Source organism: Meles meles, chromosome 2 (assembly GCF_922984935.1).
Source record: "Meles meles chromosome 2, mMelMel3.1 paternal haplotype, whole genome shotgun sequence".
Classification (NCBI taxonomy): Eukaryota; Metazoa; Chordata; class Mammalia; order Carnivora; family Mustelidae; genus Meles; species Meles meles.
Window position 1 is genome coordinate 5299863 of NC_060067.1, and position 13334 is coordinate 5313196.

The following is a 13334-nucleotide window of genomic DNA, read 5'->3' on the forward strand; positions in this document are numbered from 1 at the left end:
GCTACTGTGACTTTGAGAAGCAGGTACCTGTGTAGCAAGAAAACCAAGTTTCAGAACCCCCTGGCCCTATTGTTTTGCTTCTCATCCTGAATTTGCCGACTGTCTTCACATTGCCCTTTCCATGCTGCAATAGCTTGAACCTTCTCAAGCTTTGACTGGCCCTGAAAGGGAGGGTAGACAAAAGGGCTGAGGTAAGGAATACATTTAGGGCTAAGTGAACTTTATGCAACACAGTGTCATGATTAAGACCATTTTCTAAGGAGTCAGGAGGCCCTGGGTTTGATTTCTGATTTTATCTCTTACTAGTTATGTAATTTGGGGCAAGTAAATGTCCTATTGCCTCAGCTTCTGCTTTTGTAAAATGCGGCTGGTGATGTCTACTCCATATAGAGTCAGCATAGTGTGGTGATTAGAAGCGTGAACTCTTCGTCTGTTGAAGGGCATCTTGGCTCTTTCCACAGTTTGGTGATTGTGGACATTGCTGCTATGAACTTTGGAGAAGGAAAGGAAAGATGAATTGGGGGAAATTGGAGGGGGACACGAACCATGAGAGACTGTGGACTCTGAGAAACAAACTGAGGGTTTTAGAGGGGATGGGGTGGGGGAATGGGTGAGCCTGATGGTGGGTATTAAGAAGGGCACATATTGCATGGAGCCTGGGGTGTGGTACATAAACATTGAATCTTGGAGCACTGAAAAAAAATATGTGAATTCTGCCTGGGTTTGAATTTTGGCTTGTCAGTAGCTGTATGGCCTTGAGCAAGTTACTTAACCCCTGTGTAACTAACAAATTCTACCTCTGTAAAATGAGGGTTCTTAATGGCTATCAAGATAATAGTACCTGCCTTAAGTGAAATAGTAATATTTCCTATTTGAAGATCCTGAATATTTATCTAGCTGCGTTCTCAAAGAAGACCAAAATAAAACTAAAGAGTGATATGATTCCTGACCTCTAAAAGCAGAAATCTGAAAAAGGCTAGAATCCAGGATTTTGATGGCATTTTATAATCCCTTGTGTGTGTGATAAAGAAATGAACATTGAATTGTAGACAACAGAAAATATAGGATGAATAGGTTCTCTTTACTTCCATCCAAGAAATCTATTTAATAAAAATAAATAAAAAATAAAAAGAGAAAATGAAATCAGGAGCCAGATACAGCTTCAAACCTGGGTGTGCTGGAATGGGGCCCCTCATGTGTCAAGGGGACTGAAGGACAGTAGGAGAGTGGAGCTCAGCCAACAGGGAGAGTCAGGCTGCATCCACGGAAGGAAAGAATGGAGATTTAAGGATCTTCTTCTTCTGTTTGTCAAACCCAGTGCAAAATTTTGTCAAAGGAAACATTGGAGATTTTAAGAATCAATATAATGGGACTGTGAAAATAGGTTTCGTTGAGAGTTTGAAGATTTCTGGAGGAAATAATGACGAGTATATCAAGGAAAAGAGGCTCTCATAGTCAAGCATTTTTTCACTGTGTTAATGTTAGGAATACCTTCACTCAGCCAATGCCACATAATTTAGATCTTCTGTAAAAGGCAAGCATCATACAAATAAAAATCAGTACGAGGAAATCCTACTTTTCATTGTGATGACTCAGAGAATGTCTAAATTTGAGCAAATGCTCTGTTAAGAATGAGTTGCTCGTAATTAAGTAAAATGTTGACTTAGGTTTATTAAAAAGCATTAGATTAATAAGAAACATTATAGAATCAGGTACCAGAGAGCAAGAAAAAAAAAAGTCTGTGCAGAAGACGTGAGTAAAAAATATTTGTCAAAGCAAATGTATAAAAGAGTACATCTGAATACCAGCTTTTAAATGCTTTTCCTGAGTATTCTATGAATTTAAGTCTGGGGATCATTGAATGTTATTGGTTTTTGCATATGACAGTAAATCTTATAAAAGAACCATGAAAACTATGAAAATTCTCTCAATACGGAGCTTTTAAATGGAAGATATCAACTATGAGAGCCCTCTGTCTCATAAAGTTCCACGGGTTTCCCAGGCAGGTTTCAAGTCTCTTATGGAAGCCTGCTTTTCTTATGGTATAAAATGATTGAAGTGAATTCCATCATTTCCTTCCTAACTCAAGCCACATGTTTAGACTTGAGATTTGAATTCATATTACCTTATTTTCTAGGAAAATTTAGCACTAAGCAATAGTGCTATTGCTATTGCTATTATTTTAATAATACTATTAAAAGAAACCTAGGTGATTTATTACTAAGTAACTATCCTCAAAGAAATTTCCTTTGTGATGAATGAGAACACAAAACCCAAGTATATAGGGTGCTTATTTTTCAAAAAGCCCAACTTGGCCTCATAAGCTGCTCTAGCATTATTTTTACATATACTTTCATGCTTACTGATGTGGGGATGTTCTTTTTCTTGGAAAGATTCACCCAAATACAAGACTAAAACCCAGAGCAGGTTCAGGGAGGAATACAGGTGTCCTTAGTACAGATATTGCTATCACTTGATCCTTCTTCTAACAACTGGAGCTGGTCGAGTTGAAGCAGCATTTTTTCTATAACAAAAACAAAAACAAGAGAGTCATGTTTAGAGACTTACTACAAATTAGCTTTCCTTTAAAGATGTCGAACAAGGAATATTGTACATACTGGCTTCCAATTTAGTTTCTTGAGCTACTGAAATAAGTCAACCTCACCCATTTGAAAAGTAATAATAATGAAGAATGAATATTTGTCTTAAGAATTTCTCATAAATTTAAAATGGTCTCCATTTTGACTACCCATTAAAAGGAAACCCTTCAGTACAAATTGGAATCTGGAAACTCTTGTTATGCCTGACTTACTGTAATGCTTTTATTAATCTTTGTGTCCATCTGGAATGAGGGTTCAAGCATACAACCGACTTATTCTTCTTCCAAAGTCTGGGGGAAAAGAAACAAAAATGAAAATAAAGCAGTGTTACATTTTAGTCAATCATGCGCTTAAGGAGAACTGAGTTTAAAAATATTCCTCGGTGGGGCACCTGCGTGGCTCAGTGGGTTAAGCCTCTGCCTTCGACTCAGGTCCTGATCTCAGGGTCTTGGGATCAAGCCCCACATCCCACACAGGGCTCTCTGCTCAGCAGGGAGCCTGCTCCCCACCCCCGCCTGCCTCTCTGCCTACTTGTGATCTCTCTCTGTCAAATAAATAAATAAAATCTTTAAAAATATATATTCCTTGGTGAAGTGAAATTGGAGGTGGGCAGTTTGGGATCTGAAGTAGGTGATTTGTAGTGTGAGGTCTGAGGAAGGAGGGAAACATTTGCAGAAAAGTCGTGTCTGAGCCAGTGGAGCTGTAGATGAAGTTTATAGAATCTCAAGTGTCAGGGGTTAATGTTCTGCTGACAATCTCTCCATGAGCTGGAGGTGGACCAAATAGCTGACCCCAAGGTTGGCTCACTTCGAAATCTGTATCACAATACCTTTAAAATGTATTTGTCCACTGAGCTTGGGAGAACGAAATAAACTCCAGAAAACACTCTCTTAGAAAATTTTATTTGTAAAAAAATTCAATGAAATTTAATGTGGGAGAGTGACATCTGCATTTTGTTGAACCTCTAGTTAGTGAGGCTTTCACTGCTTTAAGAGGATTCAACAACAACAAAAGCAGCAATAATAATTACTAGCTAATATCAATCGAGCCCTTGCAATGTGTCAATCACTATGCTCAGCAGGTAGCAAGAATTATCTCAAGTTCACACAAATCCTGTGCTAGAGAACTATTATTTCTTACATTCAGATGAGGAAATTGAGGCTTAGGGAGTTTAAATAACTTGTCTAAGACTATACAACAAATGCAACGGTAGAACAGCATCCAAATGAAGGTTACCCACCATCAGAGAGCCACTACTCTACATGGGCAGGATCGGAATGGTTATCAAATGCTGGGCAGTGTCAAATGTTTTCCCTTTGCTGGAAGACATGAGGTTTCCCAGGTGATAGCAAACTGGGACACTCAACTCTCTACTGGGGTGGACTTTGAACAAAGCAATTTCTTCACATTTACCTTCATTATGAAATAACAGATAGCAAGGATCAAGCCATCCAGCTTTGAAACTACTCTTGTAAATGACTCTTACTTAGAGAGGTCCGAGATCGTAGGACTGTTGGGTTCTTGGGCAGAACCTCTGATTTGGTTTTTGAGTTCATGATGGAAAATAGATTTCTGACCATCTGCATTTTTATCCCTATTGCTATGAGTTTCTCATAATTTTGAGCTTTATTCCTATATCTGATTAAAATTCAGAAACACAGAAATTTGGGAAAAGATATAAAATCAAATTCTTGTCACTTCAAAATGATTAAAGTTGACAAAGAAGAAATTAGAGTGCAATACTTCCTCAGGTTGAGAGGTGAGAGATGACTCATGGTAGAGGAAATGTAATTCAAAAAAAAAGAGAGAACATAGGCAGTAACCTCTTCACCATCAACCACAGCAACCTCTTTCAAGACATGTCTCCAAAGGCAGAGGAAACAAAAGTGAAAATGAACTTCTGGGACCTGATCAAGATCAAAAGCTTCTGCACGGCAAAGGAAACAGTCAACAAAACAAAGAGGCAACCCACAGAATGCGAGAAGATATTCGCAAATGACAGTACAGACAAAAGGTTGATATCCAGGACCTATCATGTCAAAAAATGGGCAGAAGATATGAACAGACAATTCTCCAAAGAAGACATACAAATGGATAACAGACACATGAAAAAATGTTCATCATCATTAGCCATCAGGGAGATTCAAATCAAAACCATATTGAGATACCACCTTATACCAGTTAGAATGGCCAAAATTAACAAGATGAGAAACAACAAGTGTTGGAGATGATGTGGAGAAAAGGGAACCCTCTTACACTGTCGGTGGGAATGCAAGTTAGTGCAGCCACTTTGTAAAACAGTGTGGAGATTCCTTAAGAAATTAAAGGATGTGGTGCATAAACAATGAATTCTGGAACACTGAAAATATTTAAAAAATAAATAAAATTTTCAAAAATTAAAAAAAAGACATTAAAAATAGAGCTACCCTATGACCCTGCAATTGCACTACTGGTATTTACCCCAAAGATACAGATGTAGTGAAAAGAAGGGCCATCTGTACCCCAGTGTTCATAGCAGCAATTACCACAGTGGCCAAACTGTGGAAAGAGCCAAGATGCTGCTCTTCAAAAGATGAATGGAATAAGTAGATATGGTCCATATATACAATGGAATATTACGCCTCCATCAGAAAGGATGAATACACAACTTTTGTATCAACATGAACAAAACTGGAGGAGATTATGCTGAGTGAAATAAGTCAAGCAGAGAGAGTCAATTATCATATAGTTTCACTTACTTGTGGAGCATGAGGAATAACACATGGGACATGGGGAGAAGGAGAGGAGAAGTGAGTTGGGGGAAATTGGAGGGGAAGATGAACCATGAGAGACTGTGGACTCTGAGAAACAAACTGAGGGTTTTAGAGGGAAGGGTGGTGGGGGGTTAGGGGAGCCTGGAGGTGAGTATTAAGGAGCACACGGATTGCATGGAGCACTGGGTGTGGTGCATAAACAATGAATCTTGGAACACTGAAAAAGTAAAGTTAAAAAGAGAGAGAGAGTCTCAGTTTTCTACACAGGCAGAGGAACTGCTCCCTAATAGGTCATGGCTAGACTTGCCATCTCTAAGTTTTTTTAGTTTTCTGTTTTTGTTTTTGTTTTTTTACTTAAATTCAATAAGCCAACATATAGTACATCATTAGTTTCAGATGTGGTGTTCAATAATTCATCAGTTGCATATACCACCCAGCGCTCACTGACATCTCTGAGTTTGAGGACAATAACTGTGGTTTAGTTAGAACCTTCATTGGTGAAGACATTAGGGAAAGTATGCATTTTTAATGAAAGATTTTCATACATATTTTTAATATCCCATATTTCCTTTTTACAAGTTGAATCCAACCAGTGCGAGAGACCCAAAGCACATAGCAAAGTGGGACAAACAAAAGTAGCTGCTTACAAACATTTCTGAAGTCTAAAGAAGTCCAAGGGAAGGGCTGCTAAGGAAAATGAAGTCAGGAATGCCCTGAGAAAGATGCTGTACCTAATACTTCAAGATATTGTGGGTGCTTGGTTCATAAAGACAGATCGAAGAAGGAGAAATCAAAGTTCCAAGTAGTTAAACACAAAAGATCTATAAGCTCTATTTAAAATATTAAATGTAACAATCCAACATTGGTTGTACCTCTATTCTATGCCAGGTAAGGGATAAAGCATTGGGAGTAGAGAAACAAATCTGATCCCTGTCTATAAAGAACTTATTTTCTGGTGGGAGTGAAAGAAAGAGAGAGAGAACGACAAACCTGATTATTTCAACATAGCAATGTATAATAATCACAGCTAACTTTTACTGAACATCTATTACATTTATGACTGTGCCGGACACTGGACTATGAGCTTCACATGCAATGTGTAAATTCTCATTTGATGTGCTCTGGAAAATGCTATGATAGAAGCATGAGCAGATTTCTCTGAACGTACTGAAAAGGAAGGGTCACAGAAAAAACATTTCAGTAAAAGAAAATACCTATTGAATTTCTTGCAGCCACTACTGTCCCCTTAGCCTAACTCTTCAAGTTGATCTTAAAGTTAAAAGGACAGTTCCATAAAAACAGACGTTCAGGCCAAGGACTGTTGTGAATACTTATTTTCTTGCTCTTTAAGTTCTGGGGAGCAAAGCGCCTGCTTTTGCAGTCAATTCGAATTTGGTGGAGAAGAAAAGAGGTTTGGTGGGGGAACACCTGGGTGGAAACCTGGTTCTTTCTCTTTCCACTGGTACACCTCAGGGCAGTCAGTGAACCTTTCTAAGCCTCGGGTTTCAGCATCCGTAGAGGAGTGATAACAATAAACATAGCTTAGTAGGGCTCTTAAAGGAATAAGATGAGTGAATGTGCATAAGGCACTTAGCTCAGGGCTGAGGCAAAATAGACATTTAACAAATATTACTGAGTCTCATTATTAGCTTGAGAGTTGTAAGCAACTCTCAAAGTAAATCACTTTGAGATTCTTGAATAAGAATACTATGTTGTATACCTGAAAGCAATGCAACATTGTATGTCAACAATACTAAAAAATACTCTATGGCAACATTTGATCTGATTTTCATGGGGAGAAAAGAATCAGGTAACTTTTTCCCTGCAACTTACATGACTTCTTTGTTTGGGCACCCATTCCCAGGAGGGAAGACCTGAAGCTTGTCAATGTGGTTGAACGGGATAAAGGCCGAGGTCTCTTGGATGCATTTACACTTTAAGTTTGTATTGTAGGCCTCCAGAACACCTGTAAACACAAGCAGTTGTTTTAATCCCCTGGCATAGAATGCGTAACTTGAATTTAATTACTAATCTTTCATATGGCACATTTGAAGATTTAAAAATTTCAAGTCAACGCTTTCACCCAGATGCTTTTAGTTTGTGTATTTCTGCTTGTCTTGGCTTATTTTCAAATATTTTCTACCAAAACCTTGAAAAAAAAATAAAATCAGCTTTCTAAAAACACAACACCTATTGAAATTTGCGATAGTGTTATATTGGTGCTCAGGTGATTGTCTGTATAATAAAATTTGAGAACCACCACTCTGGGGACTTACAACTCAGTTATAATTAATACAGTGTTAAGTCAACTGATCTTCGCTCCAAACACATAAAAACTGAAGATATGAATTCCTTACAGTGTCCCCAGAGCAATAATAAGCTGTAACAGGATTGTTCTTATCATGCTCAAATCACCTCCTCCCTTGTCTCTCCAAAGAAATACGACGGAAGATAGCTTTTGTTTTTGTGTAATATGTTGGTCCTCTGTATCAGTTACAAATCATTACCAACCAAAGGCCAATAATTAAAATTCAAGACTATTTTTATTCAACAACAGCAGTGATTTGTACTAAATCCTTTTATAAGTAATCTATTTCATGTATTTTAATGAATTCTACCTTCTTTAAATCCAGTGCCTGACAAGCATTTGAAAGAAAAGGGATCTGGGTATCAAGGCATTTACAATTTGGTGGAGGAAACCCATGAACAAAGACTAACATGTCACAGAATGTTGTATTTCACACCCAAGATGCAAACTGCATGATGAGAACAGAGGACCTTGGCAGGACGATGGGAAAGCTTTACGGAGGAAGAGAGAGGTGAAGGTCTTGAAGAATAAAAATAGCATGTGAAGCAAAATAACTACAGGAAAACAATTCCTTGCACTTTAAGAACAAAAATTTGTTTTTTACACCTGGGCAGAGCATATCATTCTGCACATGCTTCGGCCTTCTTCAGCTGTGTAAAAACTTACCACTTCAACTAGATATTTATCTACTTATACAAACACAGTCTTCCCGTTTGGACTTGGAAGTCTGCTTCTTTGCAAAAAGCATGTACTTCAGTGTTGTGCTTACAATTGTTCGTGTCAGAGCTAGCTGTATAAAATTGCACCAAACATTCCCTGTAGGAGACCAACCTGTTGAGATCAATTATCTTTAAACTCTATAAAAGGTTTAGTCAGAAGGGGTAGAATTGAAAGGTGGAGCAAAGAAGATGCACATGGCAAGAGTTAGTTAATAGAGCTGAATCTGGAAAAGACCAGGAATAGACAACCAAGTAGAAGCCGCATGGACGCGGGTTTTCAGTATCTCCATCTGTGGTTAGGAATCTTAACGACATACGTGCTTCTAGCCTCTAAGAGTTAAATCTCTAAGCACTTTACTTTTAGAAATTTAGGAGCAGTTGAGTAGTTCCCCTCCCAACCACCAGTCATATTGCTCCCCATATTCTAATTGAAAAGAAACGGCTGAAGACTATTTCTGCACAAAGCACAACAACAGAGCATGTGAAAGTTCTCACCATGGACCGGAGGGAGGCTGTAGACCAGGAGCAGGAACAGCAGAGATCCCACGGTGAACCTCATTCTGCCTCAAGGTGGAGTTCAGACTTCAGCTCTGGGTCTGAACTGTGGGTTCTGAGCACAGAGACTCCTATATATTTATGCCAGTGAGGGCCCTCCCACTGTCTTTGTCTCCAATAGGTCAGCTGTGTCATCATTTTTAAAAGTCCCCAAATACTGCTGAGCTTGCTTTTTTTGAACTCCCCTTGCAAATTTTATGAATTGGCTTCAGAGCACTCTAACTATAATGAAATAGTTCTTGAAAATGTGGACCATAACTGGTAGGGATACTGCAGAAATTCGGGGTGGAGAGAGAGGGAAAAGACAGACTGGTGGTTCCACAGCATTCTCTTTAGGATCGCTATCTGTGAACACGGCTTCGATTGCTTCTCGTAGTGGAGAGTCAGCAGGCTTCTCAATGACATTTGAATACATGCTCCTGGAAATGAGGGACCCTGTCGAGCACATCCTTGTGCCCTGTAGGAAAGGCTGTCTAGCCTTTGGCAGGTGCTCAGTAAATATCTCCTTATATACAGATTCCTATGCTGACTAGGTTACTGTTTTTCTATCAGATTTTCCCACTTTTTATTTCATTATCTGAAATCTATAATTACATATGTAATTTGACCATTATGGAAATCCGGGAAGGAGCAAGTGTGTGTCTCCTCACTGGTGTGCCTGTGTCTTGATGAAGAAAGGGAGGCAACAGTTTTGAGGAAGAGGGTCTTTCTGTCTCTGGGATACAGGTTCTTGAGCTTAAAAGCCAGGTGTCAGTGGAGGGTGTCATGAAATTTCATCAGAGGCCAAAGAGAATATTACAGTTTGCTTAGCAAAGCATATGGGCAGTTTGGTTTTGATCTGCAAAATAGCCCAGGAGGACAATGAGCCCATAGCCTTAACTCCCTAACTAGGAGCTCTTTGATTAGAAAGGAAAAAGGAAGGAAGGAAAGAAGAAAGAAAGAAAGAAAGAAAGAAAGAAAGAAAGAAAGAAAGAAAGAAAGAAGGAAGGAAGGAAAGAAGGAAGGTTGGAAGGAAGGAAGGAAGGAAGGGGATATGGATAATGGGGGTTTGGCCTGGAGTACCACTGGGCTGTCCTAGGAGTGTACAGGTATGGATTTAGGAAACCAGACCCACTGAACTACTGAAAAATCAGAAGTTTGGGCTTCTGGTGTGGTTTCCTAAACATTTTGATTTTTGCTACTCACTTAGCATTGTAGATGTTTAGCATCTCAGATGCTCCATGGAGTATGGGGTGGGGGTTGTGGTGATGTCACACAGCCTTACAATAAGCAGTTCCCCTCTTGGCCTGGATGACTGCAGTGACTGAAAACTCATCAGTGTTGAGGCAGTCTATCCCAATTTTTGCAACACACCAATCTAGTTAGAAAGTTCTCCGTATGCATTTGTGAAAGCTACTTCCTTAAATAGTTCAGTCAGTTTCTCCTATTTTAACCCCTTATCACCATAGGAAAACAATTCTAAATGCTCTTTCATATGAAGACACAGAGAGTGCTAGTTGGGTCCCCAAATATTTGAAGACACAGAGAGTGCTAGTTGGGTCCCTCAGGAGGCAGATGCTGAAATGATGTTAGAGTAAAAGAAACTTCTTTTCAGAATGACTCCTGTCATAGATAAAATGGGGGAGGAGCACAGGTGGGCAGGGAGAGCCTCAGGCTGCAGAGCTGATCTCACAAAGTCTGTGATAATCTAATGGGGATATCCTGAGAAAAGACTATTAGAGGAGCCCCATCATGGGCAGAAATATCCAGGTCCTACCACCCCGGCCATGCTCAGTCATTGGGGCTTCTCTGGAACAGAATGGTGTCTGGTAGAATGTGCACGCAGATCCTGGGGATGTTAACAGCTGGAGGCTGTCAGCTAACTATATTTTTCATGGCTGGCCAGCAAGTTATTTCTTTAAGGGAGATCTGAGCACTGGAACTCCTTGGCTGTCACATAGGATTATTAACTAGAGGTTAAAAGCACAGACTATGGAGTCACCCAGTCAATGACTTTGGACAGGTCACTTAATTTATCTATGCCTTATATTTACCAGTTTTCACATGGGGATAATACTAACTTTAAAGAATTGTTTGGAGAATGAAATCATACAATATATGTAGAGTTCTTGGTAGAGTGCCTAACACATGTAATATATTCAATAGATAGCCTGCCTCTTTGTCCATTCATCCATCTATCCATCTACCTATCCATCCATCCATCCATCCATCCATCCATCCATCCATCCATCCACAAGGTCTTAACTAATTTCTACTCTGAAACCCACATGTACACACTTCAGAGGTAAATATCTCTAAGTCCTTTAACTTCTAATGCAGTTTGAAGTTCTCTCAACTTCTTCTTTCCATTACATATCTTTAAAAAGATAAACCACAATACGGTTTATCTTTTTGAAATCTTTGGGTCTTTTTCATTGTTTCTCCTAAATCATGACTGCTCTCTTTTTGCCCTCCCATACTTTCGCTGACTCACACACACATACACACAAACTCATGCACACACACCTAAACATCATAGCACCCCAAGTATGGCTTTGCCAATGCAAACTAGAGGAAGCCCATTACCTCTTTTGGCCTAGGCACTATTTTTCTATTGCTGCATTCCGAGACTGGATAACATTATTCTGGTCAATTATATTTAGTAGGTAGGCAATGAAATTTGTTTCTTTTGAAAATGGCCAATTTCTATGTTTCATTCATTGCATCTTGTGAAATTTGATCTTGGGAACCAAGTGTAGTGGTTTTACATTTGCCTCTGTTATATGTACCATATATTTCCTTGTTAGAGCAAAAATGAGTGACGCTGATGATAACAGAAAGAGCATAGTGGCAGCGGTACCTGAAAGAGGACTCCGAGTAAATACAGGAAATTCCCCCATTGGCTCTTGCTAAACATAGGACCACTGGGTCGAGGAGCTAATTCCAGAGCAATTCTAAAGTTTGCTTTTGGTCCTTTTAATGCCTTGAATTCTGGATTTGCTTATCCTGACTAAAGGAGTCTTATACCTGCCCTCCCCAAGGTAGAATTAGAGGTTGGGCCTCTTTCTGGTAGCTAGAAGTTTCAAGTATGACTCCCCATGATCTCTTGTATAGCAGGGGTAAAAACTGCAAAGAGTCTGATTTCAAGAAAAAAAAAATTGAACTGATGGATTTAGGGCCCAAGCTGATTTTATTTTTAAAATAACTCTTATAGATAACTTTGTTTAAAAACATAAAAACGCATGGGTTGCCTGGCTGGCTTAGTTGGTTTAGTGTGTGCCTTTGGCTCAGGTTATGATCCTGGGGTCCTGGGATGAGCCTCTAGGAGTGGGTCTCCTTCAGGGAGCCTGCTTCCCCCGCTCCCTGTCCCCCATCTCCTTCTGCCCTTCGTCCCTCTCCTCCCCCTTTCCCTCTGCCCCCTCTCTCTCCCCCCAACTTGTGTTCTCTTTCTCTCAAATAAATAAATAAATAAATAAAATCTTTAAAAAATATAAAAACACACAACTTGATTTATAACCTGATATTTAGGATCAGATATATAAAAACAGGAAAAATGAGAAAATTATGGGGAAGGTTTTTCCCTGTGACTTTGGAAATAGACCAGGTTTTCTCCCCACATCCAAGAAAAACAGTATTCTTGAGTATTTTTGAGCACCTCAGTAGTCATGGCCCACGGAGTACCACCATCAGCTTCATCGGAGAGGTTGTTGAAAATGCAGGATCTCAGGTCATTTTAACAAGAGTCCTAGGTGATTTAAATGCACCTTAAAGTCTGAGAAGCCCTGGTAGCAGAGCATGACCAAACGCGTATTCAAAATTGTCTTCAGAGAAATGTTTGCCCAAGTCATCTCTATAGGGTATGACGTACAGATCCCTTAGTCAGCGTGTACAAGACGAACGTGCCCACTGACAGCTAGATGCAGAGGGACATCAGTGGAAAGATGTTCTCTCTCCAGATACCAAAAAGTGAAATGTCACTCAAATAGAGAGGTGGCAAAACTGGCCAAAGTATGTACCAATCTCGCTAGACAAAGTATTGAACAGAGGACCTATCATGGAGTTAAAAACGTTCAAAGGATAAGATTCTTATAAATTTTAAGTAGTTTGTAATAAAACAAGGTAAGACAAAGGTCACTTTGACCAAATTGAGAACATTTTCTGTTATGCCATTTAAAAAGCAACTCAAGTAGAAAATAGACTTACTGCATTCCATTAACAAATGTTCCAACCTGCTGAAAATCTGGTATCTATTTACTTCCAATAGATTGCTGGCAGGTAAGAGCTCAGGTTCTCCCCCCAGCAACCCCCAGTTTGTTTTGTGAGATTAAGAGTCATTTATGGTTTGTCTCCCTCCCAATCCCATCTTGTTTCATTTATTCTTCTCCGAGGTGGGATTGGGAGAGGGGGAGCGGGCTATGGA

General features: G+C 39.5%; 1 protein-coding gene across 1 annotated transcript; it reads right to left on the reverse strand.

Moving 5' to 3' along the window:
- Nucleotides 1-1086: 1086 nt before the first annotated feature.
- On the reverse strand, nucleotides 1087-8963 carry CXCL13 (C-X-C motif chemokine ligand 13). Its single transcript, XM_045997552.1, has 4 exons — nucleotides 8876-8963; nucleotides 7187-7319; nucleotides 2813-2890; nucleotides 1087-2524 (listed from the first exon to the last, which is right to left on the reverse strand). The coding sequence occupies exons 1-4, from the start codon at nucleotides 8937-8939 to the stop codon at nucleotides 2470-2472; spliced, it is 330 nt and encodes a 109-aa protein (XP_045853508.1). The 5' UTR covers nucleotides 8940-8963; the 3' UTR covers nucleotides 1087-2469.
- Between the last annotated feature and the right edge of the window lie 4371 nt (nucleotides 8964-13334).